Genomic DNA, 24,391 nt, shown 5'->3' with positions numbered 1-24,391 from the left:
GGTATGTGGTAATACATAAAAAGAAAAAGAAAGAAAGAAACAACCGACCAAAGGAGTACCGGTCTGCCGGCACGATTTGGGAAAATTGGCCGGTAGACCTACTCCTGCTCCTCGTCCCAGCCCTCGAGCTCGGCCTTCTCGTACTCGGCCATGACGGCCGAGTCGAAGACGGTCTCGTCCTTGCCGGGGACCGAGGTTTTCGAGTCCTTGAAGATGGGCCCGATGCACTCCTCCCAGCGCTTGCGCCGGTCCATAAGGGTCCGAGCCACGTCGCCAATGGCAGGCCGGCTCACACCTGCACCACTGGCGACGTGGCTGCCACCGCCGGCTCCGCCAGGCCGGTGTTTAGCCTGGGAGCCTTTCTTGCTCTTACCCAGAGTGCGGGTGCGCTTGAGATAAGCCTGCTGAACCTGGGAGTCGAGGTCATCGTGGATGGTGGTATATTCCTGGTGCGCCATGCGTTCACGAGCGATATCTAGGAGCCGCGCCTTGCGGGCATTGTTGGTAATCATTTGCTTCTTGAGTTCACTCTGGAGCAGACGCAGACGCTGCGCAATATCGTCGTCGTAATGAGCGTCGTAGTCAGGGTTGTCATCCTCGCCGAGAAAGCCAATGTGGCGGAGCTCTGCTTTGAGACGCTCGTCAAGCTGAGCATGATCGAGCTTGGCTGCGGGGACCTTGAAGCCGCTAGGAGAAGCATCGGGGAAAGAAGTCGCGGAAGGAAGTGGCTTGCTGTCTGATTCACCAGCTGGCTGATCAATATCCATGGAATCTCCGTTAAAGAAGTTACTGGTGGAAGCCTCTCCATTGGCAGCCCCAGTTGCAGAGTTTTCGTCAGTATCTGCACGGTGTTCATAGCGAAGAAGGGAATAAAGGCGGCTGACCAAGGGTCCGACGGAGACCTTGTCAGTTTCAACAGTCTCGTCAGTGACCTGATCGATGTTGCCGCGTCCCTGGTTCAGGGGAAGACGTTCGCGATCGCCGTTGGCTTGATCGACGTTCATCAGTCCATCCTCTTCGGCCCAAATCTCGGTGTAGTGCTTCTTGCCGCGAGGAGGCATAATAAAAGGAGTAGTGCGATCGCCCTGGTAGATTGTTAGCTAACGCGAAGCTGCCATTCGGCAATGAAACTAACCTTTTCTTTCAAGAATGCAATGTCCTCCTCGGTCAGGGGACGCACGTAAGGTTCGATGTAAGAAAGGAAAGTGTTGGCGCTGACTTGATTGGTAGGTTTCGCATTGCTGAAATCCTTGTCTGGAGGAACGCCAGCCATCATGTGGCTCAGATCACTCTTTGGGAAACGGTTGACGCAGTAGATCTCCTTCTTCTCCTCATCTGTCATATCAGGAGTGACTTCACGAATATGGTAGATGGTGGGATCATCGAATTTGAGCGGGTTCGGACCAAACACCTGAACCTGAGGGATGGCCGGGGCGGGTTCAGGCTGGTGCTCATCGCTGTCGTCCTCGGAGGGAGACTCGGCAGTAGCGGAAGCATCGCCAGCAGTAGCAGTGTGTTTGGGAGAAGTCAGAGACGAGGGAGAAGTGGGAGAGGTGACTTCAGAAGCCATATTCTTCGACTTCTTGGAGACTGGGGAAGCGGCTAGGTTTGGCTCATTAGCTGGATCCATGTTGGAAGCTGAAGAGCAAGACAGGACGAAAGATGACAGAGATGCAGAAGGAAGGACAGGGAAGTGGTGAAGTTGGAGGAGTTTGTATTGTTATAAAAGGGGAAGTCCAGGTGAGAGAAATTGGCAGAGATGTCATCGTGTGAATGTCTCAAAAAAAAGGCATAACAAAACGTACCTCCTTCGACCTTTGTCTCGGCGCCGTCCTGGCGGGCGATGTCATGAGCACCATGTGCCAACGGGCGGTCCTCCTTTGTGCTTCCTCCACGCTCCCTACGTTTCTTCAGTTTTCCTCCCTTAGAGGCTCTGATAGGTTCCTCTTCCTCATCGTCGACGTCACGCTTCACCTTGGATGCAGACTCGCGGTCGTATGTTTCCTGGTCTTCAACAACCTCTTTGCGCTTCTGCGAGAGCTCTCTAATACCGGCATCGCAGGCATCAACACGAGCCTCTGCTAGCTGACTGAGGGTCTTGAGGTGTTCCATCAACGACTCAAGAGACTTGGAATCAGGGATCGGGCCAACCCCGCTCATACGGTCGAGGATTTCGCCATACTGGATAGTGCCCGGAATGAGCAGTTTCGAGACGTCAACTTCGAGGTAACTGGCCTGAACTCCCACGGATGTTGCCCCAGCACTGAAGCTTGAGTTGGGGGTGGTGTTGCGGCTTCGCGAAGGACGGGCTTCGCGGCCTTTGCCTTTGCCTTTGCTGGCACCTGGCATTTTGAGACAGTTCAAGTACGTGATCTTCAAACTATGAATGCTATGAGAGGAAGGATTTAGGTGAGGAATTGAGAGGACAGGAGTGATGGCGTGAGGGTAGGGATTCAGAGGCGCAACTCGTCGCTGAAGTGGTATTATCTTGCTCAAAGACCAATGGTCCAGAGCTTGATAAGTAGTTGATGACTAGCTGCCCTCTAGAGCATACTAGATGCAAGATTTGCAGAGAAAATGGTTGAGTAGAGACAGTGTGGTGTTGGTGGCATGTTTACAAGAGCTGATCGTTATCGCAGTATTGATAGAGATGGATACACGTGATCTTGATCACGTGAAGATACGGCCTTCAGCTCTTCCGCTTCGGGTGATAAGAGTCACTCAAAGCAATTCACGCTTTCTACGACATCTCAGGGGTACAGATATTCACCTTACGGACTTAATTTCCTTCCTGTGCTGAGAGTGATAGGACATGATCTATGGACTCGAGTCTTGTCTTGATGTGGACACCTGTTGACTGATCTATCATCTATCAACAGTGCTTCGTACTGTATCCTTCCTTGCAGGAGCTCCACTTTGTCGATCAGCGTGGGATGGAGCACAGACAGCTTGCCTAGGATAAGACCGGATGATGGACATGACTGAAGATTCTGCTGATGATACGGTGGCAGACAGTAACTATCATCTGCAGGGACAGGCTACCTGTGAACCCCTCTCGTCGAATGCCTCCCATTTTTTCAGAATAGGTTTCTCGATGTATGACCAGTCCCCGCAAACGTCATCAGAGTCCGACCGCAAACGGCATTTCCATCTTCGACCAAGGAGCTGAATCTAAATCTGCACGCTGACAACAGGGAAGAAGAAAAAAGAAAAAGAATTAAGGCCAAAAGGACAAGGTCCGTAGGATGGGTCTCGTCCTCCTACGGTGCCTGAGAAGAAGACCTTATTGGGATGATCGTCGATTTCGGCGCTACCTATTATTTATCTATCACCTGCAACTATTGAGAACAACCTTTTGACCTTTTCCCTCTTTCCTTTACATCTCTGTAGTTTGCTTTTGCATTTTCCTGATTGAAAAAGCTATGCATATGCATTACAACATCTTGGCATACTATTAATCGTACGAAATGTTGTCTTCTACTCGATCTTGACCTTTCATATTCTTGAACGCCATTCATTGATGCTGGCTGGCAGTGGTGTTGGTATATCGCAAGCATGTGTATGATCCCTCATCCTCACCTTCAGATCGTGCACTGTGCCTATTTTCCTTTGCAATATTCGTCTATACCTCTGGTATAGTCATGCGCTGTAGACAGTGCCTTGTTGGAAATTGGACTGACCATGTCTGACGATCATAGCCGCCCAATCGCTAGCTACGGCTCCGATGTCTTTCGAAGGACCTGGGAAAGTAACGAATGCAACTCGAGCAATCAATGTATGTTTCACCGGTGGTACAGGTCAATATGAATCAATGCCAGCAAATGGGTTGCCCGCTTACCTTGCGGCTACGAACAGGAAAGTGAGAGCCTCCGTGTAGTGCTTGACGGGACAATCCAGACGCTATCTACTCAAAATGCACCAGACAAGGGTCCAGTAAGAGGACTACTCTTTGTCCCTAGCCTTGACCCTCAGGATCCATGCAACAATGCCACAGCATCGCTTGTGCCGTCCAATTCGACTCGCCATAACCATGTCGCTCCGTTGAGCTTCCCCAACATCGGCTTAGCGCCGTGGGTATCTATCGATTGTACCAAGTCATTTCTTAATGCGTCGCGACAAGAAGCCGTGGAAGCGCTGATCTTCTTTCTACCTTCAACCAACGATTCGAAGCCGCCCGCGCCGGAGGATTCTGTCTGGGATCTGGGTGATGCTGGAGCATGGAAAACTCAGAACAACTATCCAGTCTATGCAATCCCCGGTCCTGCTGGGGAAACACTCATGCGCCAGCTGTCGTGGTACTCTGATAATGCGACGTTGGTCAGATTTGACACGGGTAGCAATCTAAATGAGTCTTCTGCCCTGGCGCAGGATCAGCATGATATTGTTCGATTGTTTGCTCTCATAGATTATGGTAAGACGACCTATAGTTCACAAGGAATGCTGCTATGCGGGATCCGTTTGACTAACTTTGCTCTGTCTCTTCCGAAGCGGAGGATCATCGAAACATGCCCAGTCTCTGGGGGTTCATTCTCGCAATTTTGGGTATGGTACTGGTTCTCAGTATCGTCATCCTCCTATGTTATCAATGTGTGCAGAAGAGACGCCGACAAGCCCTCGAGCGTCGCATCGCTGCCGGTGAAGCGGATATTGAAAATTTCGGGCTACATCAAATTAGGGTTTCGCGGGAGGTTCTTGATCAAATTCCCACATACGTCTACCCCTCTGTCAACATTCCGTCAAAAGCGTCTTTGAAAGGCAGCCCTAGTCAAACCCAAATTACGCTGTCAAGGGCCGATGATACAAGTTCGATAAGATCTGTTGACCACAAAGAGCCTCGTCTAGTCTACAAGGAGACAGATATGCAAGCTAGCAGTTCCACCATTAGACTACCGGAAACTGCAATTACGTGTGAGAGCAGTCGACCTCCCTCCGTGCGAGAGTGCAGCGACTCTTCCAGCAGGTCACAGCCCACCTGTGCAATCTGTCTTGATGACTTTGTCTCGGGGACAACGATTGTGCGGGAACTTCCATGCGGCCATATCTTTCATCCGAGCTGCATCGACGTTTCGCTTACACAGATAAGCAGTCTTTGCCCGCTGTGTAAGAAAAGCGTTCTACCAGCGGAATACTACTCGATGCCTGCGGACGATATGGTAGTTCATCGGGATTATGTTGTGACTGAGCATTGATTGCCGGATTCTACTGGATTGGGGATATATTGTACGGTGTTGCGGCGGGATGATACCCTTGGTTTATGATAATACTTCAGGTTTATTTTAGTTCTTGCTCATCATATAGATGATAATGCATACAGATGAACAAACCAGACTATTTCAAAGCGTCTCTTGGCCTGACGAAGTCCTTCACCACATTATTCGAGGTGTATTATGAACATCGAGGCGCGTCACGCTCAATCTTGCATGAGTCTAGGCCCGCCCTCCCCAGCAGATTAGAATGTCGCGCTCGTAGAACTGTAGCACGCATTCTCGCGTCATCTGCTCCAAGGGCCCTTTTGCTGGCCATTCCCGAATGCGACTGTTCAGTGCGTCTCAATCTCAAACGCAGGTAATCGATCTTCATAGGTTCTCCCGCCAATCTACCAACATCGACATCAGCATTAGCCAGACCCCCAAAAAAAGGTGCAAAAAACCTACCAAGCAAACTTGTCATGCTTCCCCTTAACCCTCACATCCAGCACCTCCTCATGGAAATTCCCTTCCCTCCTCGCCCTCTTCAACCTCTTTACCTCATGCTCCTCCAGCCGTCTCCCCACAATCCCCTCCAACTCCTTCCGACTAATCTTCTCCCTCGCCTTGGTCTCCTTGCTCGCTTTGATCCGCGGCTTGAACCGCGCCTGCATGCGGATCCGCAGCGTCGTCTCAAACCCGAGACTGCTCGCGTCGCCGCGCACCTCGATCACGCGCCCGCTCGCCTTGCTGCTCGACGTAGCCTCCCGCACACACACAAACGCCTCCTTGTCGCCTCCGCCAGTCTGCAGCGCAAACGTACCCGGGATATCGGTCGAGGGGAGCACAAGGAAGGATTCGTAGTGGGAGATGGCGGACGCGGAGGCGCTCAGGATGCCGTAGGTATCGCAGCTTAGGTATCTGTCGCAATCAGTTATCAGCGTTTCCCTTTCCAACGAAATTTCCTAAGACGCGTGGCCGACGTACTTCCCATGATGCCCTTTGAAACTCAACGACTCCGTTCCTGCCACCCTCGTCGCAACCCACACCTGCCGCACATCATGCGGCTCCGCCGTCGCGGCATCCCCCTCAATCAGATTCTCCAGCTCGCTGGCAAACACCTTGCCGTTCGCATCGCTCGCGATACACGTTGGCGGGTCGGACGGCAGAACGAGCACCACCGGGCCTGCGATATCTGACGGCGTGTCGGCCGACACCCAGCTCTGGTCTTCGGCGCTGTCTTCTAGGTGCTGGGTTTCCTCTGCGGGGGTCCTTGTGCTTGTGCTTGTGCCTGTGTCCGCGCCGAATTTCGATTCCGTGGAGGCGTATTCGCGGTGTTTGCGCTTTTTGGGCTTGTCGCCTTTGAAAGTTAGAGGTTTGACCATTTTTCTCTTCGTTTTTTCTTTTTTCTTTCTTTTTGTTTCCAGTTGAGGGACAAGTTTGGAGGTGTGGTGGGGGGAAGTTGTGAGCGTTGGAGGATTATTGGAGGTGGAGCGGAGTGGATTGGGATGCAGTCCTTTACAACGGTGGTTCTTGCTTTCCTGCGTTCGACTTTAGACTTTACAAATTTATGAATTGCTAATCACAGAAGTTAACTCGAACAGATTAATTTGCATCAAAACTAGTAATTTACGGATATGTATTGTTGCATGGGGGAGTGGTAGGCCAATCCGCAGATACGTCACTGCTACCTTGGGGACTGATGGCACCAACAAGTCACCACTCCCTCAAGGTCCTCGCTCGCCTACAGGTATAACCACGCCGGCCCTCTCAGGAGCCTGGGCTAGGACTTTGCAACTACTGGTGATAACCTTCTTTCTATTATTCAGGGAATAATATCATCGCATATGTCATAAATCATTACATGAAAGTATGTTCAAACCTCAGAATTTTGTCTGACCCCAACCCAAGTCTATCCAGTCAACTCTCTAGTCGAAGACAATGGCGGCCTTGATGGCGGACTTGTTTCTCATCGACTCCAGGCACTGCTCCCACTCTTCGATCTTGAAGACCTTGTTCACGATGCCGTTGACCTTGACCTTGCCCGTGTCAAGGTAGTCGATGGCAGCAGGGAACTTGTACACCTCGGAGAAACTGCCGACAATGTTGATCTCGTCACCGACTAACGTGGTTGTTAGTAAGAACTCGGTGGAAACAAGGGGAAGAAAAACTCACAGATCTTGGCAGGGGGCCACGATACACGGTCCTTGTTGGCGTACACGCCGTACACGACGAGCTTACCGCCGCGGCGAACATAGTTGATGGAATCGTTGAGGATGTTGAGGTTACCAGTGGCCTCGACAACGATGTCAAAGCCGTAGGGGTTCTCCGACTTGAGCTTGTCGAACTGAGCGGAGGGGTCCTTGCGGGAGAGGGCGACGTATTCGTCACCGGCTCCGAGGTTCTTGGCCAGTTCCATTTTGAGACCCTCAGGAGCAACAACGGTAACCTTGCATCCACCGTTCAGACGGAGCATCTGGGCAAGGATCTACGCACAGTCAGCTTCCGGTCATGTCAGAAAGCTAGAAACCACATACCAGACCAGTGGGGCCAGCACCGAACAGCAGAACAGAAGAGCCCATCTTGGGAGCAATTTTGTCCAGACCGTGGGCGGCACAGGAAGCAGGCTCGAGGAGAGTGGCGTCAACATCGGAGAGGTTCTTGATCTTGAAGACTCTCTTGGCTACAGTCCGGTATGGTTAGTTGCAAGATACTGTGGTTGGGTCGCGGCTACACAACATACCAGGGTAGGCACAGTACTCAGCAAAACCACCGTTCATGGTGACACCATGAGCCTCAAAGTGCTCGCAAAACAGCTCATCACCGCGACGGCAATAGAAGCACTCGCCGCAGAGCTCAGAGTTATCGGCAACAACACGCTCACCAATCTCGAAACCCTTGACCTTGGAGCCGACAGCAGCGACAACGCCAACAGTCTCATGGCCTGCCGCGGTTAGTCTAATGTTTACGAACCACGGCGATTGTCGAGGGAGCATCAGGCATACCAGGAACCAGGGGGAATTTGGCAATGAATTCACCCTCGTGGATGTGCAGATCGGTACCGCAGACACCGCAAGCCTTGACCTTGATCTATACATGCATTATAGGTCAGCCAACCGATTCTGAGGTGTGCAGAATATTATTGGGTCGACAACATACCAAGACATCGTTCTCACGGAGAGTGGGCAGAGGGACCTGGACAACGCTGTGGACCTCAGGCTTCTCATATCTGAGAGCCTTCATGGTCTGAGGAAGATTGGAACCCATTGTGATTGATGTGAGGTGGAATGAAGCTTTGCGATCTATAACCCCTGGCAGTCAATATCAGATACTCAAGGCAAGGCTCGACAAAGAGAACAAGTGAAGCGAGTTGAACTTACCGAGAAAGGAAGATAAGGGAAGCAGTAAAGAAAGCGAAGAGGAAGATGGAGAGAAGATGAGGAAGTGAGAACACAAGAGAAGGGAAGACAAGCCTTCTTATTACTTCGAGGGATCCAAATCCCAAACAGTGAAGGAGGGGAACTGAGGGGGAACAGCAAAAGCTAACCTCAGGTATGCATTCTCTGGTGCCAATGAAGTCAGACTGTCCATCTTTTCCTCCATTCATTCATCTACTTTACCAGGGCGGGTCAAGCACAAACTGTATCGGAATCAGCCATCGACGGAAGCTGGTCCTAAACTCGGGACACTACGCTCCATCGCAGTGGGTCTAGCACAAACAGCCCGGAGTTCCACTGTCAGGTGATGTCCTTGTGCCTCCCAGCCCGATTCCCCGACGCTACTGGCAAAAAAATATTATATTCTTTTGCCTTTTAGTCTGATATTCACGCTGGTGGTAATCTTTATTTTCACGCTGATCAATTCAATTCCTATCTGCAATATCAATTGACTTTTGTGAGTCGATCAATTGATACCAGACAGTGACCGACGTGTACAGTATACCATGTCCCAGTGGACCATACCCAAAGTACACACCATCGGTATTCCCAATACGATATCTCCATCTGGACTCTATCAGAGCAAACCTTCACAAAACATCAAGGCGCACGGGAAACAAGTGGATAAAATGACTTCACTTGGGGAGTATAGCTCCATTTTAGCTCTTGATCCTTGGAATCCATCTAGACACTAACCATCACGCCCAAGTTTGCTTCTATTCCCAAAGCAACAGAGCACAAACAGTGGAAACCATTTCCTCGGTGGCAGAGCTCCGGTATCCGCAATGACGTTCCTCCCCCACAGACTCTCCTAGAATGTCCCCGTTTTGGCCCCGCTATGACCTCGTCATAGGCAAACAGGTTGGTTGTCGCTGTCAGATAGCATATTGTTGTTCCTGACTAGATAGAAAGTAGATAGGAAGTAAACAACAATAATAATATGGCGGTATGATTCACCTGCCACTCCCAACGAGTCAACCTCCAAGAACAAATTAAAACAAATACTGTCTGACAATAGTACCTTCCGCATGCCAAACCAAGTCTGCTCTGTTCTTCCCCCCCCAGGATCTAGACTACCTACCTGTACTCTGTACGTCCACAAGGATATCGCACACCGCTTCTCCACAACAGCTGTCTACTGCACTACTGTACTGTACGTGGGATGCTGATAGTACTTACTGACTGCGACAATGCACATGCATCCCCCAAACAGTCTTTGTTTATTTCTGCCCCGGGAACCCCGAAAGTCAATGGCTCGGCTGCTCTTATCGGTAGTGTCCCATGACCTGAGAACAGATCGAATCCTTACACCGATTAAGCATGAATAGATGACCTGGATCTTCACTCCTCGGACATATCGACTGTCAACGGTGAGATTTTCAGGTCTAGAACTCTTCTAATCCCACGCCAATCTGGGGGGGGGGAGCTCGATAATTGAGACCAATAGATACGTCTCAACACTTTTTGACCCGTCTCTTTGCTTTTCTTCGTCTGGCGTCATGTGACAGACTAGAACAGCTACGACCATGAGACAGGTATGAGTAGACAGATGGAAAGGTACGAACATCAGAGATTTAGCGGCTACCGCTCACCGAAGATATATGACATCCCTCAATTAAAAATGGCATTGACAAGGTCTCATGATCAGCTCCTTACAGGGTTACCCGCCCCTGAGGTGTGTATACAAGGTGTCTATTCGGAGTTTCCCCCAACATATTAGATCACTTCAGTCCAAACCCTTCGCTGTTCCCCACTGCTTCCCAGAGCATCCGCTCCAATTTCTCCCGAGTGGGATATCGGTACAGTCCTAGTGTGTTAAAACACGTTCGTGCGATCGGATACCGCGGCGTATCGTCTCCGAGGCATGCCAGCCGGATCGTAAGACTTGTCGCCCCCATGGCCGGTATTCGGTCACTACCTGTGATGAACGAAAGAATCTTCCTCTGCGCCTGGGGGTCGGTATTCTCAAAGAATTCCCAGAACCACCGCACAACCGCAATGTTCTCCGGCCGGGGATGAGACCAATTGTCGTATGTCGCAACCGCTCGAAGCGAGGCAACGTCCAGTGCTTCGTCCGAGCCGCGAACAAGTAACTCGATCTCCTCGGGTCGGAACAGCGAGAGGGCATTGCCGCCACATACGGTAAAGAATCCCCTTTTAAAGGGCTCAAATTGTCGAGTGACTGCTGTGTCTAGCATGTAGTGAACATACAAATCCACAAACTCCCGTCGATTCGCATTGGTGACTGGCCTCGTTTCGCCTCCAGGGCAGAGAGGCACCGCAACAGCCTCGCCATAGCGATCGACGTGGGCCACAAAGTCATAACAGAATGTATCGGCAACATCTCCATCAAACTCCAAAAGAGCCCGAAGGCCTTTTGCGAGTGCAGGACGGTATTCTGCCAGGTCATCCAAAGTACACCTGTAGTTCGACCGGGCACTCGATGGTTGCGGCCCGCTGGTCTGCGGAGCAGCAGCCAACAGCTTTTTGAAGGCAAAAGGCGGAAGAGCAATGTCTAGGATCGTTGAATTGTAAATAGCCAGTCCAAGAAGCACGCCGACCAAGAAAAACTGTTCAGATGATTCGAAGCAATAAGGATTAAAATAACAGAATTGGGAGTCCTCGTCGTATAGAAAGAGTCCTGTATCAATCAGCATGAGCTCTCTTTCGTTTTGGTATGCAATGCCGTCTGACATACCGTGATGAGGGTCAAAAATTTCCCGAACAAGCAGAAGAAACCATTCTTTGCGAAGTCCTCCCGCATCAACACCCTCTTCGCCAACAAACTCAATGCGTAGGCCCTTTTTTATCTCTTCTTGGTTAGAACCCACCACTTCACTGACACTTCGTAGACTGTCGTCAACCAGACAATCTCGCCGGACCTTCAATACAAGATACTGACTTATCGCCTTTCGACTCAGTATACTATTGAAGAAAGCCTCCCGAGCTTTGACTTCCATCTGGCGACGAGCGTCATGCTCCATTATATGTATTTTCGCCCAAATACTGAGGAAATAAGGGTATTGACAAAACGAGAACTTGGCCATTTTTGACTCCCAGGCTTCGAAATCCGCCACGAGGTCGGAATAATCCAGTAGTGTATTATAGAAGGCGCTGATTGGGATCTTGTGTCCTCGGCGAGGCCCCGCAGCTCTATTTGTCGAGGAGCTTGCTTCCTGGCCAAATGCTGCATCTGGCTTCCGAGCAACACTCGTATCGTTTGCTGTAAATAGCAGAGACATCACCCTTGCTGCTGCCCGGATCTGCCAATCATCACCGTACACCACGGGCTTATTCCGCTTGTCTTTTGCTGGCTTACTGGGACTTCTACCATTAATGGCAGCGTGCAGTTCCGCAGGAGTATTCCCAGCTGCACTACTGAAACTGGGTACCAGACTGTTGTCATTTTCGATAGCCTCGCTGCGTTTCCGTCCTTGCTGCCGACTAAGACGGTAAGTAACGAAGCTGCCCACCAGGTCCACTAATTTCTCAAACTGTCCAGTAGGAAGGCGTGAAAACCAGGAGACAAGATAGTGATGGCAATCATTGGGCAAGTGTGCCATTAAGCCCAGTATGCGCTTGACGATGCCAAAATGATGGCCTGGAGGTCCACTGCGAGGCGCAGAAGGTCCCAATTGTTCTTTGCGAGAAGGTCTAGCATCACGGAGCGGTATCCTCTCACCACTTTCCTTTGGATGGGACGGCCGCCTGACACCTTGGGATTGCGTGAGATTGACAGGTCGCAAGGAAGAGCTTGATGGGTATATCAACGGATTTGCGAGGAGTATGAGAAGGAACCTTATCTCTTCTGGTTTATGTAGTGGTCGTCGTGGCCGCTTAACCAGATTTTCCGTCACTTTGAGAAAGGCTCTGTGAAGATGTAGACGTGATTCCGTAATATCTCTCTCAATCGCACACATATCCACAGAGTCCCATAACTTGCTCCGCCCGTGACCTTCTTGGCCGCGCTCATCAACAGGCCTCATGCCTGTCCAGCGCTCGACCCATGACGAACCAGCCGTCATGATCAAATGATGCCACTCTGCCAATTGAGACCAATTGATCCGCGGACTCCTAGAGGTAACTGCTTTCGAAGGACTTGAGGATTTCCCTTTCGAATGTGTATGGCCAAGGCCATAGTTTGGGTCCCCGTCATTCATCCACCAAGAAGAATTTTCGGCTAGGTCTCCAATCAGAAGGGTCTTTGCATCGATCTCAAATGCTGGATGCGCGTGAGAGAGCGCATCATTGCTCTCCACCTTCGGTTTTGGAGGGCTATGATCGGGACTGGCGTTCTCAGCCAGTAAGGGAGGTTGTGCTGTACTAAAGGACACGTTCAAACTGTCGCATCCTTTAAATGAAGCTAGTATGTACTCTTCTAGCGGCTTGAAGATGTAAGGGTTGCTAGATTGATCCTTGACGTCCCGCTCAGACGACCTTCCTGCTTCACGGGGCAAGCGTTCGCCTTTGGGCGGAATCTGCACATCTGAATTATTGCGACTACGTAGCCGAGGATCCCTAACGTCCGCATGTGGCGCCAAGGAACTCGCAGTAGGCTTCAAAGAATTTGAGGCTCCCTTGAACCAGTCTGGTTTCCCAGCTTTACTGGACGCAGACGAACTGCGCGCTCGAGCATCCACGCGCGGCTCGGACAGTAATCCCGAACCATGGTCATATGTATGCGCACGATTTTCATCCTGCCCTATAGCCGAGGGGGTTTTAGACCGATTTCCCGATGTGAAGCCTTGAGGCACAGGCGCGTCTAAAAGCCGTCGCAGATAGGATGAAACACAATTATCAATTATGGACCGTGTCCGTTCCACGGAGAGAGGAACCGCTATTTCTGTATGTTAGCCCCAGATCAACGGCAAGAGCTCCTAGGTAAATTCGGCGCACCTTTTCTCGGTATGGACAGACCAGGCTTCCCATCCTTCCCCGTGCTCCCTTGACCCCCCAAATCCTTCGAAGTGTACGGCTCCAGATCATTTACAGTCAAGCACTCCGTGCATCGAAAAACCTTTAACCCCCGCGGCCATCGAACAGTGGAGTTGCACGTCATGCATTTCCCTGTTGAGATCGCCTCACCACCTGGCAACGGGCGTGAGGAGGCTTTCCTGGGGCTACTAGAAAGCACATCAGGCAGATGGGTCACCTCAACGTCGTCATCGTCGGAGTCGGAGTCTAAGAAACCCGGGTTCGGGTTGCGTCTCTTGCCGCCAAAGGCGGACGGAAACGGGTGACTGATCGAACGAGAATGCCCTCGATGGTGGGGAGGCGAGGTCGCCGGGTTGCCGGTCATTGTCGGCAGGATGTGGACATCGTGCTGAATGTGGCGTGGTGCACTTCTCTCCGCTGAAGAAGAAAGAAGGGCGGCGTTTGGATAGACGGCGGAGGAGTTCAGAGTCGGAGGATGAGGCTGGTTATACGCGGACCGCGACGGCATATGGGCGCATTAGCTTGTGTATATCTCGTGACTGTGTGAGCTGGAACAACTCCAGGCGTGGAATAAGTGCTTCGTAGACTAGAAGCAGACGCAGTTACTTCAAGGCTTGGTAAAACTAGGTATCGCACGAGTGCCGGCTGATCAACGGGAGTATGTGCAGGAACCACAGAGAGGCTTGTTAGAGATAGAAAGGAGGCAACGTAGGTACTAGGTTGTAGGTACTAGGTTGATAGGAGTCGGGGGGTTATGAAGGAGGTTTAAACTGGATCGGATCCTGCCGAAAAAAAAAAAAAAAAAAAACCTGGAACAGATCGACTGAACCAAGTGACCTCAGGAACCAAAAAGGGAACCAAAAGAGGAAGCTGCAATTGATGCAACTCTAATGATGATAGTGGTGGATGATTGATGAGTAAGAGACCGATTAGTCAGGGGCAATGATAGAAAGCGGTTAATGTCACCATGAGCTATTTTGCAGCTAGAAGAGTCGGATCTTCAGCCACAGTGAACCAGTATCAACTTGAATATACAGTTTCAAGAGATCTCTAAAGACCATCAAACAGTAATAGGCATTCAGGAAGTAAGAAAGAAACCGGGATGAAAGAAATTATCGGCCTGATGATGTCTTACAACTCTTGAGACAGCCTACCTCGGCGTCGCCCTACTGGACCACCGCTATGGGGTCGACCCGCGTTTTAGGCGCTGGCCTTGGATGTGACGCTCGGATGTCACGAATTGCTGCTATTTTGGGCGCTGAAGCTCTGACTAGTCTCACAATCTCTGCCAAGTTGACAACTTGTGCTAAGTGGTATCTTAGTTAACCAAAGACCATGTTCCAGACTGCTGCAACATCAGCATTTCCGAACGTTTTCCACTTGCGGCTATTCAGCATCAAACCGGTAATTGACACCACCCACAGTGGATATCAATTGCAACTGGTCGCGGATCAACGTTGGTCTACATTCAGCCTACCAGTCCACTACAAGCTGCAGGGAGCGTCCTGAAGAAAGAAAAGAGTCGTCGTACTTCGTTAAGGGAATCATAGAATGAAACAGAGAGAAAGGTTTTTGCTAACATCCGATCCCAAAGATCTGTTGCATTAGGCTCGCACCCTGATGATTCAATGACAGAGTCACAGAAGCGAGATTTTGTCGGAATAAACACATCCTCGAAGAGAGAAATTTTCCATAACCACCAACCCCCTTGAACACCCAATGGTCTACATCTAACGGTATCTCCAGTAGCTCTGGGTGTTGTGGATCTTCCAGGTGTGGCGACGGCCAGCACGGGTGTTGTTGTAGCGGTGGCCCTTGTTGATACCACGGGACTTCTTGCCGGTGGCAGTGAGACCACGGCTCTCGCGGTGCTATACAGGAAATGTTAGCAAGAGCGCCGCAAAACTCCCAGAATCGCGCTGAGTCGTAAGAGCATTGTAGACGAACCTTGTGGACAGCGTTGCAGATCCAGTTGATGCGGGGATCGCGGCGGATAGCCTTGTGCTGGGGGTCAACGAGGATGACCTCGAAGTACTTGTAGGTGGAGTCCTGGTTGATCCAGTAGGAGTTCAGGACACGCAAGTTGGCGCAGCGACGACCGACACGCTCCTCAGCGGTGGCACGCAGAGCACGCTGGTACTTGAGCTGGTTAACACCCATGTTGGTGGGCTTGCCTGTAATCCGAAGCCACAATTAGTCCAATCTCCTCTGACATTGAGAAAATCCTGAATTCGCAAAGCATACCGTAGGTAGCACCCTTGGGCACAGGCCTCTTACGGCCACCACGTCTCACACGGACACGGTAGACAACATAGCCCTGCTTGGCCTTGTAGCCGAGACGACGAGCCTTGTCGGGGCGAGAAGGACGGGAAGCACGGTGGATAGCGTTCAGTTGACGGAGCTATATTGATGCACTCTCAGCAAAGTTCAACGAGTGTATAGCAAGACAACACAAGTCCAAATATAACTCGTCTTGTGTGCCACATCCACATCATCCGCCGGCGGGAAAGAAAAGCAAGCTTTGTGAGCGAAATTTGCGATCTTCGAAGCCGAGCCCAGCAACACCCAGAATCAAAAAAAAATCTCTTTTTTCGAGGGTATCCTATGGCAAAGCGAACGAGGTCTTCCTCCTCCCGGCGGGATGTCAAATGTTCGAAATTGAGGGGGGAATTCTCACCTCCCAGCAACGGACACGCAGCAGGAAGCGAATCACGTCGGACTGCTTCTTCTTTTGGATCTCTTCCACGTACTTGAGGGCACCCATCTGGAATCAATCAGCTTTGATGAATCGGAGAATTGCGAAGAGATTGAATCGGATTATTGGAATCAATTCGAGTTCAGATTCTATCGCAAATTGAGGGACGCGAATACGTACCTTGTCGGCGTGGCAGGTCGTCGGTTGTCGTCGATGTCGCTCTGGAAAGATTGAAGGAGAGATGATCTCGTCTGTGAGGTGTTGTGTGTGGGACGCTAGCAAATTAGGCGAGCGCGAGCCTAACCGCATCTACCAACCAGCTTTGACGCTAGCCCTTGTTTATGCCTAAGGTGTCAACAGCGGATCAAAAATCCTCCTTTTCTTTATTAGGTTTGGTCGGCCGACACTTAGTCCAGCCCTAAGGCCGCAAGGCAACAACGGCTGCAACGGCTGGGTGCGGTTTGGGCACGTGCCACATCTCTGCCATACTAGGAACTCGAGGAGAGAGGCGAAGTTTATCAGTTTGCAAGCATAAACAATTTTTATTTCTTGTCTAAATGTAGAATTCAATTTCATTACCAGCAGTAAGAAAATTTCAATATTCTTCGTTCTCTGTTTCGGCAAGGGAAAGGGAAAATAAAAGTCTCTCAACTGTTCCAACCCTGCAAACCATCACGACTGCACCAAAGTCATTCATAACTGTCATTGTGGCACCGAGTACAGAACAGGACAGTAGTATGGCAATGAACGAGAGATAGCACGCAAGAAGCACGTGTATGTAAGGTCGTAGAAGGAAAAGAAGAAAAGAACAAAAGTGCAAGTGCTGATGTACAGCTGCTTGAGTGTGGTCAGAAAAGTAACCAGAGGAAAGCCATCAATTCATGAGTTGAGGTCTATTAGGTATCAGCATAGCGACAGATCGTAAATCTTTTAGCAGATCCGTCACACAAGTTTTCTAGAGCGTTGAAAGGAAATGACAAAAACCGACGAGGTCGAAAAGGAACGACAGGAGAAATGGGAATCACTGCATAAAGAACACTTTCGGAGGTTGAAGCCCAACAGAACATGAAGACGGAGAAGAGAAGTACAGTGTGCATGGTCATTTCACTGATTCAACAGCGAACATCATGTACAGGAGACAGCGATACCTTGAGCCAAGGGTACGATGGCTCTCGTTCAAGATCCAAGTGACAGACCCTGGAACCGGGTTGTCCAGTCATTTGGTGCATTGTGAATCCGAGAGGGACCACCGCCCACTCCAGGACTATGCGCGGCATAGTCGACATAGCCAGTGTCCAGGGTACTACCATAAGCGTTTGGCGGGTATGCAGAGAAGGGATCGGCACTGGGCGCGAGTTCACCAAGGCTGGAATCAGGCTGTCGGGCACCCTGGGAAAAAGACTGATAAGGATCTGTGTAGGTGCTGCGGAGGGGCCCGATTTTATTGCCCATCGTGTCTCTGCCAACATCCATGCCGTCTCGAGCTGCGCCGTACACTCTGCCTTCGGCATTTCCAACACCTCCCGGAGGCGGCAAGCCAGCATTTGGCGGGGTCACAAAGGATGCTGGATTGATTGCCGACATCCAGATCCTGGTCTTGTAGATCTTGAAAAGATCAGTCACAAGAGAGTTAAAATTGATGTATGAATCCGCAAAGTAATAGAAAGTGAGTTTCTTCCAATCCCTGTCGTCGCAGTTAGTACCAGGAATTCGATGGCCCGGGCGTAATCCTTACATTTGAAATTCGGCATCAAGAATCTCCATATTGAGTCTGTGTTCGGCAACTTTCTGCTGACAGACCCGCTTTGCTTTCGCCTCGTTGCCCTCTTTGTCGCGGAGCGTCAGGATCTCGTGGTTCTGGGCAAGTCTCTTGATGAGCTTAGGCTTGATATCTCCGGCTAAATCCTGCACACCATGCGGACCATGAGGACCCATGCCGCCGATAGTGCTTCTTCCGCTCAAGGCTGGAACACTTCCCGTCACGTTCGCGGCTCCGTTCTGGCCTTGCCGAGAGAACATCATCAGCCATTTGTAGTGTTCCTCTGCATACTGCTGTTTCAGCTCCCGAGCTCTCTGCAAGGATACATTCGCATGCTGGATAGTGCCTAAATCTGTGCCACGATCCGCTTCAACAATAACCAAGTCACCGGGTTTCACCTGCAAACCAGTGTCTTCTTGAATGTAGAAAACGTCGGCACGGTGGCACTTGAAAGTCACGATATACAGAAGCTGATTCTGATGGCCATGTGCAAGACCAGACTGGTGGCGGCCGTAAGCGTTTGGCATCGTATAAGCCTGGTGAAGCGAAGTAGGAACTGCAGAGGGTCCTTCGGCAACACGAAGAGCTTGGTCGCGAGCAAAGTAGGATTCTGCAAATTGACGAGCTCGTAAATATTCCATTTCCATTTCATGTTCCTCGGGACGAGAAGCCACATGCAAACGGTGATACTCACGATTCTGGCTCTGGGCATTTGAAAGGGATCCATCACTGATATTCACGAGATGGTCTTCCCGATCTCCCAATCCAGCCCGGGAGGTGGCTGCCGTTTGAGAGTCGCCAGAAATAGAAGCGTGCCGAATAGGAATATCTGCAAAAGAGTGTCGCCTGCTCTGAGGAATATCGGCGAGGCTGCCAAATCCAAGGGAAGTCTGCCAATTGGCCTTACGAATACTTTCCAGCGCACGGTTCTCAAGGGGGGTGAGAGTGGAAGGCAGCTGTTTCTCGAGGTTACCAGAATGCTCGGAAAACCTTCTACGTGCACTGCTGTGAATGTTGCTATAACCGGGTATATTGCCCACTTCGTCGAGATCCTCCACAGCAAGATCTGTCTCCTCGGGGACGCTCCCACGAATCCGGTGGAGGTTGCGCAAGTTGCTACCAACTGCATAACCACTGGCAGTGGACGCGGAAGACATGGCGCGATCTCTCAGTCTGTTATCCAGTTGACCTGCAGCCTGACGCAGAATTGCATTCTCCCGCGAGAGTTGCTCGATTGTGCGGGCCTGATTCGCCGAATAAGCGTTGAGACTACCGTCGGAACTGGTACCGCTACCGCCATCGTCATCGTCCTCACGAACACGACCGAGAGTGGCAGGGTCATGACCAAGTTCTCCAAGGAGGCTTGGCCGAGACGATCGGTGTTGCAGCGCGGAGTATTGTCCAGCATTCCGAGCCCGCCCACCTGGGTACGGCGCCGTCGACTTATTGGCCATCGTGTTCAAGTACTCTGGATCCATCTGTCCCACGGAGTAAGACTGCGAGCGATACGTTTTGGGAGTGGGGTGAAGGGGGATAGAGAACGGGATCGCCGACTCTCCAGATGTAGTGCGGGCAGTGGGACTCAATACGTCATCAGCAAAATAGTTGTTAGCAGCGGATGCGTTGGACATCGTAGGCGACGGGACAATCTCTGAGAGTCGGGGTGGCGGCTCTTTTCTGGATTCGGAATTCCAAATGCCTGTGCCCCATGTGAATGAGCTGTTTCCTACGTGGTTCCAATTCATTGGGCTGCTCAGTCCAGGACTTGTCCCCGAAGGCCATCCGGTGTGGTCGGTTGCGGGGCTGGTCGGGTTAGAGGCACCGGTGCCTGAGATCAAGGAACCAGTAGTCAGAGACACCTTCCGGGGCATATTGAGGGGGATCTCGTTCAGCCATGAAGTACGGCGAGTAGGTTTGGGGGCAGAGACAGCTGCAGACGTCGACGGCAAATGCGAGTGCTCTACGTCGTCATCTGAGGATGCCAAAGCTTCCGAATCGGGAGTCGAGCGACGGACTCCAGGATGGGTTTTTTCAAGCCTGGTTGGCGTATTACTGGACACTGCTGGCGGGTCGGCAGGTTTGGATTCTTGCGTGGACTTTTCAGAGGGTGCGGCCATATTGTCTTGTTGTCTTATATGCCCAGACTATCTCAAAGCGTTACGATTGTGAGAAAGGTCTTGAATCACTGGCAGCAGCGCAGTCGCGGCTGAGAGCCTAGGGACTGAAAAAAGCAGATCAGTATGAGTCTAGAGAACGCTAGCAAAGTAGACGAGGTGAGCAGGAGCCCAACGTCAGTGATCCAGAATGGAGCCTGACTAAACACTTCGGGCCGGACAGCAACACCAGATATAATGAAGGAAGTTCACACAAACGGGTTGAGTAGGATACACCACCGAGGCTGTGTAACGTGTGAAGATGAAATGAGGTCCTTCGGATGGAAGGTAAGGGATATCAACTCACTGATATCTGATAAAGATGATGCTTGGATCCTGTGACAGAGGGAGGGGAGTGATTCTGATTTTCTTAACACCACTCTGTGTGCAACGCCGAGAAGTAAATCTGCACAAGGTATTCACTAGAAGAAGATAAGAACCAGACCAACTCTCGTATGGTCAACTTCAAGAGAATGAATCAAATAAGAGGGTAAGCCGTATTAACTTTGCAAATGTGCTTAAGGAGCGTTGACCCTAAGAAGGAGCTTCGGCGACCCTAGCAGAATATGAGCTTGTTGCATGATAAGTTAGTTCAAAATTGCACCAGTGAAGTGAAGTGTCAATGAGAATGAGATGGAGCAGACGCATAGCATGAAGATAATGTTTAAGTCAGATACGCGAAGAATGGCAGGGTAGATAGCGGGCAGATGCACGGAATAATGTCTATACTGAGCGATATCAAGGGAAGTAGCTTGAGGTGGCGATATTGAAAGCTATGGAAGGTTCAACGCCAAAGGACCTCAAAGCCGGGGCCGTGATATGGACCATTCAGCCCAGATCAAGCAACAGCCAATGAGATTTGACTTAAGCGCTCTGTGGCAATTTTTGGCACCTGTCGCCCCAAGGAACAGTACGATGGTAGCTTTCGACCCACTGACTGCAATTTCAAGGATAAGAAGTAGAAAAAAGAAAAGGAGGTCTCGGCTTGTTTAGTCAATGTGGTCGACCATTTGATTGCGACACACTGAAATTGGGATGTAGTAAATCGCGGTTGCAGCACCCCCCCGGCGAAGATGTAGACAACCCAGAAGAAGCCACGATTGAGAGTATCATGCCGCATGAAAATGGTTGACATTTTTGTGGGGATTGCGGGGTGTAAAATGGGGTAAAGCATGACAGAGACTCAACACATACCGTAGAAAGTAACAATGTACAATTCTCCCTTTTTAACGCAAGATCCTTTATGGACGTGGGTATCACTGGCACTTCTCAACGAATACAAAAGGCAGAATAATTTCGTGAACAAGTCTGTGCGAGCGTCCCCTGAGTTATGAGCAAGCTGCCGACGTATCAAGATGTCGGAAACTTACCAGTCTAGAGTAAAACCGATCCCTTTATTTTCTATCCAAACCCAAACGAAGCCAATTTCCCGATGATGAAAGAACGTTGTTTTCCGTAATCGAACTGAAATGAGCAAGGTGACGAGAGAAGCGACCAGGCTTCCGGTCTAGACGAGCACAGAAGTTTGAGGCGAAGGCGTTGCGCAAATGATGGGATCTCGGTTGTAGATCGTCCTTAGATGCTTGCCTGAGAACAGAGTGCTCTTTTTTCCTTCTGGTAATTTTGTTATTTTCTTTCTTTTTTTTTTTTTTATTTTCGACACTTTCTGGTCGGACTAAATTTTGTCCACAGAATCTATGAAGTAGTCGGATCGAAATCGCGACAGAATCGATGTCACACTCGGCGCAGTATTGGATATTCAAGATGTGGTGCGAGGGTGGTAGCGTGACCTCAGATGACGTTGTGGAAGCACTCTTGACGCCTGAACTGTGGGCAGATCTGCTTAGGAGCAGCGCATCTTGGAAGGATTTCAAGTATGAGGATTTGCGATCGCCTATTGATGAAGCTATTTCCGTTGCGATTAGATGCGACACAGATGATAGTGGTTACGCAAAGAAAAGAAAGAAATTGGTGATCTTACTGCTTTGTCGCGGAGGGGAATGCGTTAAGGCGGAGAGGAAAAGCGGCGTAGGTATCGCGAGGACGGGTTGTGGTGACTGTCGGAAACGTAACTGAGTTGGAAATGTCAATTCGACCGGCGCAGTCGTTCTAGAATGCGGTAGCCGATGCAGGGGATTGAGAGTTACGTTGTTCGGTGTCCCAGATGGAGAAGGGGATATTAAAGGAGGGGAGGAAGAATGAGAACGACATAGGACATAGGATGAGGAGGGGGAAACGGGGAAAGGAGAAGAAGATATGAAAGGAACACCGAGAGACAGACCAGGAAGAAGAATCGAAAGAAAAAGAGGAGTAAGGTTGTACACCCCAGTCAAGTTGCAAGTCTAAGGGAGGTACCAAGTCATCCAAAATAGAAGAACCTAAGGGAAGGTAACTTAATGCAAGTAAACTAATGAACCTCAGGCCACTTTTGGGCTTTTTTGGTTTGGGGGTGACAAGAGGACTAGATCGAGCCACGGGTCGGGGCACCGAGAAGTGGCGCAAGATTGATCTTGAGACTCCATTAAGTACAGCTCTCCTACTTTAGATACTAACTTGGGACTATATCGGTCCCCTCAATGGAGTCTGCTCTTTCCGAGCTAAGTCGGTGCAGACTGTATTGTTTCTTTGTTGCTGAAGATAATTCTTTGATATCATATAAATCGACCACCCTAGACTCAGTCTCGATACTCTATAGTCGGGATTTATATGCTGTTTTAATAGGAAGAGGCGACAGCCGATCGATTACCTTTCCTAACCCAATCAATCTACTGACAGGAGATTTCAGGTAAGATTACAGTAGACTGACCAACTCACCAATGACTGCAATAATATTGTTAATATTAATAAAGTGCTTAGATCTAGTAGAATCACGATATTATCTTCTGTTGCCGTACTTGGTTGACTGTGATGTGAGTAGGTACCTAATAGTATGACGGTGGCAGGAGTAGGAAAACGGTCGACCACTAGACGGCATTCTCTTAAGCGGGTCCTGGCGGGTCTCTGGAGGTCAAGTTGACGATCGTCCGGCGGTACAAAGTTGCCAATGGCGCATTAGGAGAAAGACGATCCGGTTGTCTTTGGCTTGGTCTCAATGATGCTTGGTGTAAGGTGATGTTCTTACGACAGCCATAGACTGGAGACGAGCGGGGTTGACAGCTGATGCTCCATCTCTTTTCTCTTACGAAAGGAAGATTCTAGATTCAACAATAATATAATGTACTCCGTATTCCTCGACCCAAGCAGCTAATGCTGGCGTTTTATCAAGAACTCAAGGGTTGGAAGCATGGATAGTGCATTGGGCTAATTTCGAAGAATGCGGAGACAGATGCTAGACTAGCCGATGAAAGTTGTGCCTGGGTTGGTCACGTTCATTATCATTTTCCTACCAAGACTGGCAAGTATATCAATGCCGACCAATTGCATTGAGACCAGTATTAATTAATATATCTAGGAGGGACAAGGGACCAGAAATGTAGAGGGTCGAGGGTTTCTACCTTCATTCCATCTTCCAACGCTTATGGGGGTTGGAAAATATGTACTTAGGTAGTGCCTTACATATATAGGGAAGGCTGGGGGGGGTTCAGGATCAGGCACTCCATAGTACTGTTCTTTTCTGAGTTGAGGCTTAGTCGTCATTTTCTGAGGTTGCAGAAATTATTTCCTCAACGCGATGTAGATACTCGTCAACGTCATTCTCTCATGGATGTTGGGTTACACTCGGACCTCCTTTTACCTGGTCGACGGAGCAGACATCTCTTACAATGCGAAGTGGAGTCCCTTGGACCAACCTGAGACACTCAGGACGCACGATTTAAAACCTCCTCATTCCTCAACATAAATAAGTATGAAGCACCCATCTTCAAATCCGAAGACGAACTACATTCGTCCATCGTCACGTCGACTACTACAACGTGCAATTTGTCAACACCATTGTTGTGCGGGGGAAGCAATGGCCATCGACTTATTTTTACTGTCGAGCCCGAGTGCCTGAGTATTCTGACGCCGATTTGTCGTTGGTGCTTCGGTATGGCCCACTTGGCCCCCCTCTTATGCTGCAGGATCATCTCTTGAAATAATTGCGGAGAGAGCTTTCCCGCACATTGGACCCATCCAGCCATCACCCAGGCTCGTACAGGCTACAGCACCCAAGCCGTAGATAGCCTAGAATGAATCTGCGCCCCTCCATCTGTGATCTCTAAAATCGCCTGCCTCTTGGCCGTTCATGT

General features: G+C 50.2%; 6 protein-coding genes across 6 annotated transcripts; 1 reads left to right on the top strand and 5 right to left on the bottom strand.

Annotated features, from left to right (window-relative positions):
* Positions 1 to 98: 98 nt before the first annotated feature.
* Positions 99 to 2,349, bottom strand: Aud_010552 (histone acetyltransferase NGG1; the record flags this gene model as incomplete). Its single annotated transcript, XM_043295388.1, has 3 exons — positions 99 to 1,085; positions 1,136 to 1,602; positions 1,806 to 2,349. 3 exons carry the CDS (start codon positions 2,347 to 2,349, stop codon positions 99 to 101), a joined length of 1,998 nt encoding a protein of 665 aa, XP_043151323.1.
* Positions 2,350 to 3,555: 1,206 nt separating this feature from the next.
* On the top strand, positions 3,556 to 5,189 carry Aud_010551 (E3 ubiquitin-protein ligase RNF103; the record flags this gene model as incomplete). The annotated part of the gene is made up of 4 exons (XM_043295387.1): positions 3,556 to 3,559; positions 3,699 to 3,775; positions 3,856 to 4,411; positions 4,489 to 5,189. 4 exons carry the CDS (start codon positions 3,556 to 3,558, stop codon positions 5,187 to 5,189), a joined length of 1,338 nt encoding a protein of 445 aa, XP_043151322.1.
* A 461-nt stretch (positions 5,190 to 5,650) lies between these two features.
* Positions 5,651 to 6,571, bottom strand: Aud_010550 (uncharacterized protein; the record flags this gene model as incomplete). Its single annotated transcript, XM_043295386.1, has 2 exons — positions 5,651 to 6,107; positions 6,174 to 6,571. 2 exons carry the CDS (start codon positions 6,569 to 6,571, stop codon positions 5,651 to 5,653), a joined length of 855 nt encoding a protein of 284 aa, XP_043151321.1.
* Positions 6,572 to 7,114: 543 nt separating this feature from the next.
* On the bottom strand, positions 7,115 to 8,453 carry Aud_010549 (zinc-dependent alcohol dehydrogenase family protein; the record flags this gene model as incomplete). The annotated part of the gene is made up of 6 exons (XM_043295385.1): positions 7,115 to 7,308; positions 7,362 to 7,674; positions 7,724 to 7,869; positions 7,930 to 8,130; positions 8,192 to 8,276; positions 8,346 to 8,453. 6 exons carry the CDS (start codon positions 8,451 to 8,453, stop codon positions 7,115 to 7,117), a joined length of 1,047 nt encoding a protein of 348 aa, XP_043151320.1.
* A 1,891-nt stretch (positions 8,454 to 10,344) lies between these two features.
* Aud_010548 (HECT-type E3 ubiquitin-protein ligase) lies at positions 10,345 to 14,066 on the bottom strand (the record flags this gene model as incomplete). The annotated part of the gene is made up of 3 exons (XM_043295384.1): positions 10,345 to 11,264; positions 11,322 to 13,460; positions 13,520 to 14,066. 3 exons carry the CDS (start codon positions 14,064 to 14,066, stop codon positions 10,345 to 10,347), a joined length of 3,606 nt encoding a protein of 1,201 aa, XP_043151319.1.
* Positions 14,067 to 15,288: 1,222 nt separating this feature from the next.
* On the bottom strand, positions 15,289 to 20,129 carry Aud_010547 (uncharacterized protein; the record flags this gene model as incomplete). The annotated part of the gene is made up of 7 exons (XM_043295383.1): positions 15,289 to 15,429; positions 15,506 to 15,732; positions 15,803 to 15,959; positions 16,236 to 16,322; positions 16,434 to 16,528; positions 17,450 to 17,937; positions 17,989 to 20,129. The coding sequence occupies 7 exons, from the start codon at positions 20,127 to 20,129 to the stop codon at positions 15,289 to 15,291; spliced, it is 3,336 nt and encodes a 1,111-aa protein (XP_043151318.1).
* Positions 20,130 to 24,391: the final 4,262 nt, after the last annotated feature.

This window comes from Aspergillus udagawae, assembly GCF_001078395.1.
Source record: "Aspergillus udagawae IFM 46973 DNA, scaffold_9, whole genome shotgun sequence".
Lineage (NCBI taxonomy): Eukaryota > Fungi > Ascomycota > Eurotiomycetes > Eurotiales > Aspergillaceae > Aspergillus > Aspergillus udagawae.
Note: the sequence above shows the minus strand (reverse complement) of the source record. Positions and strands in the feature narration are given on the sequence as shown.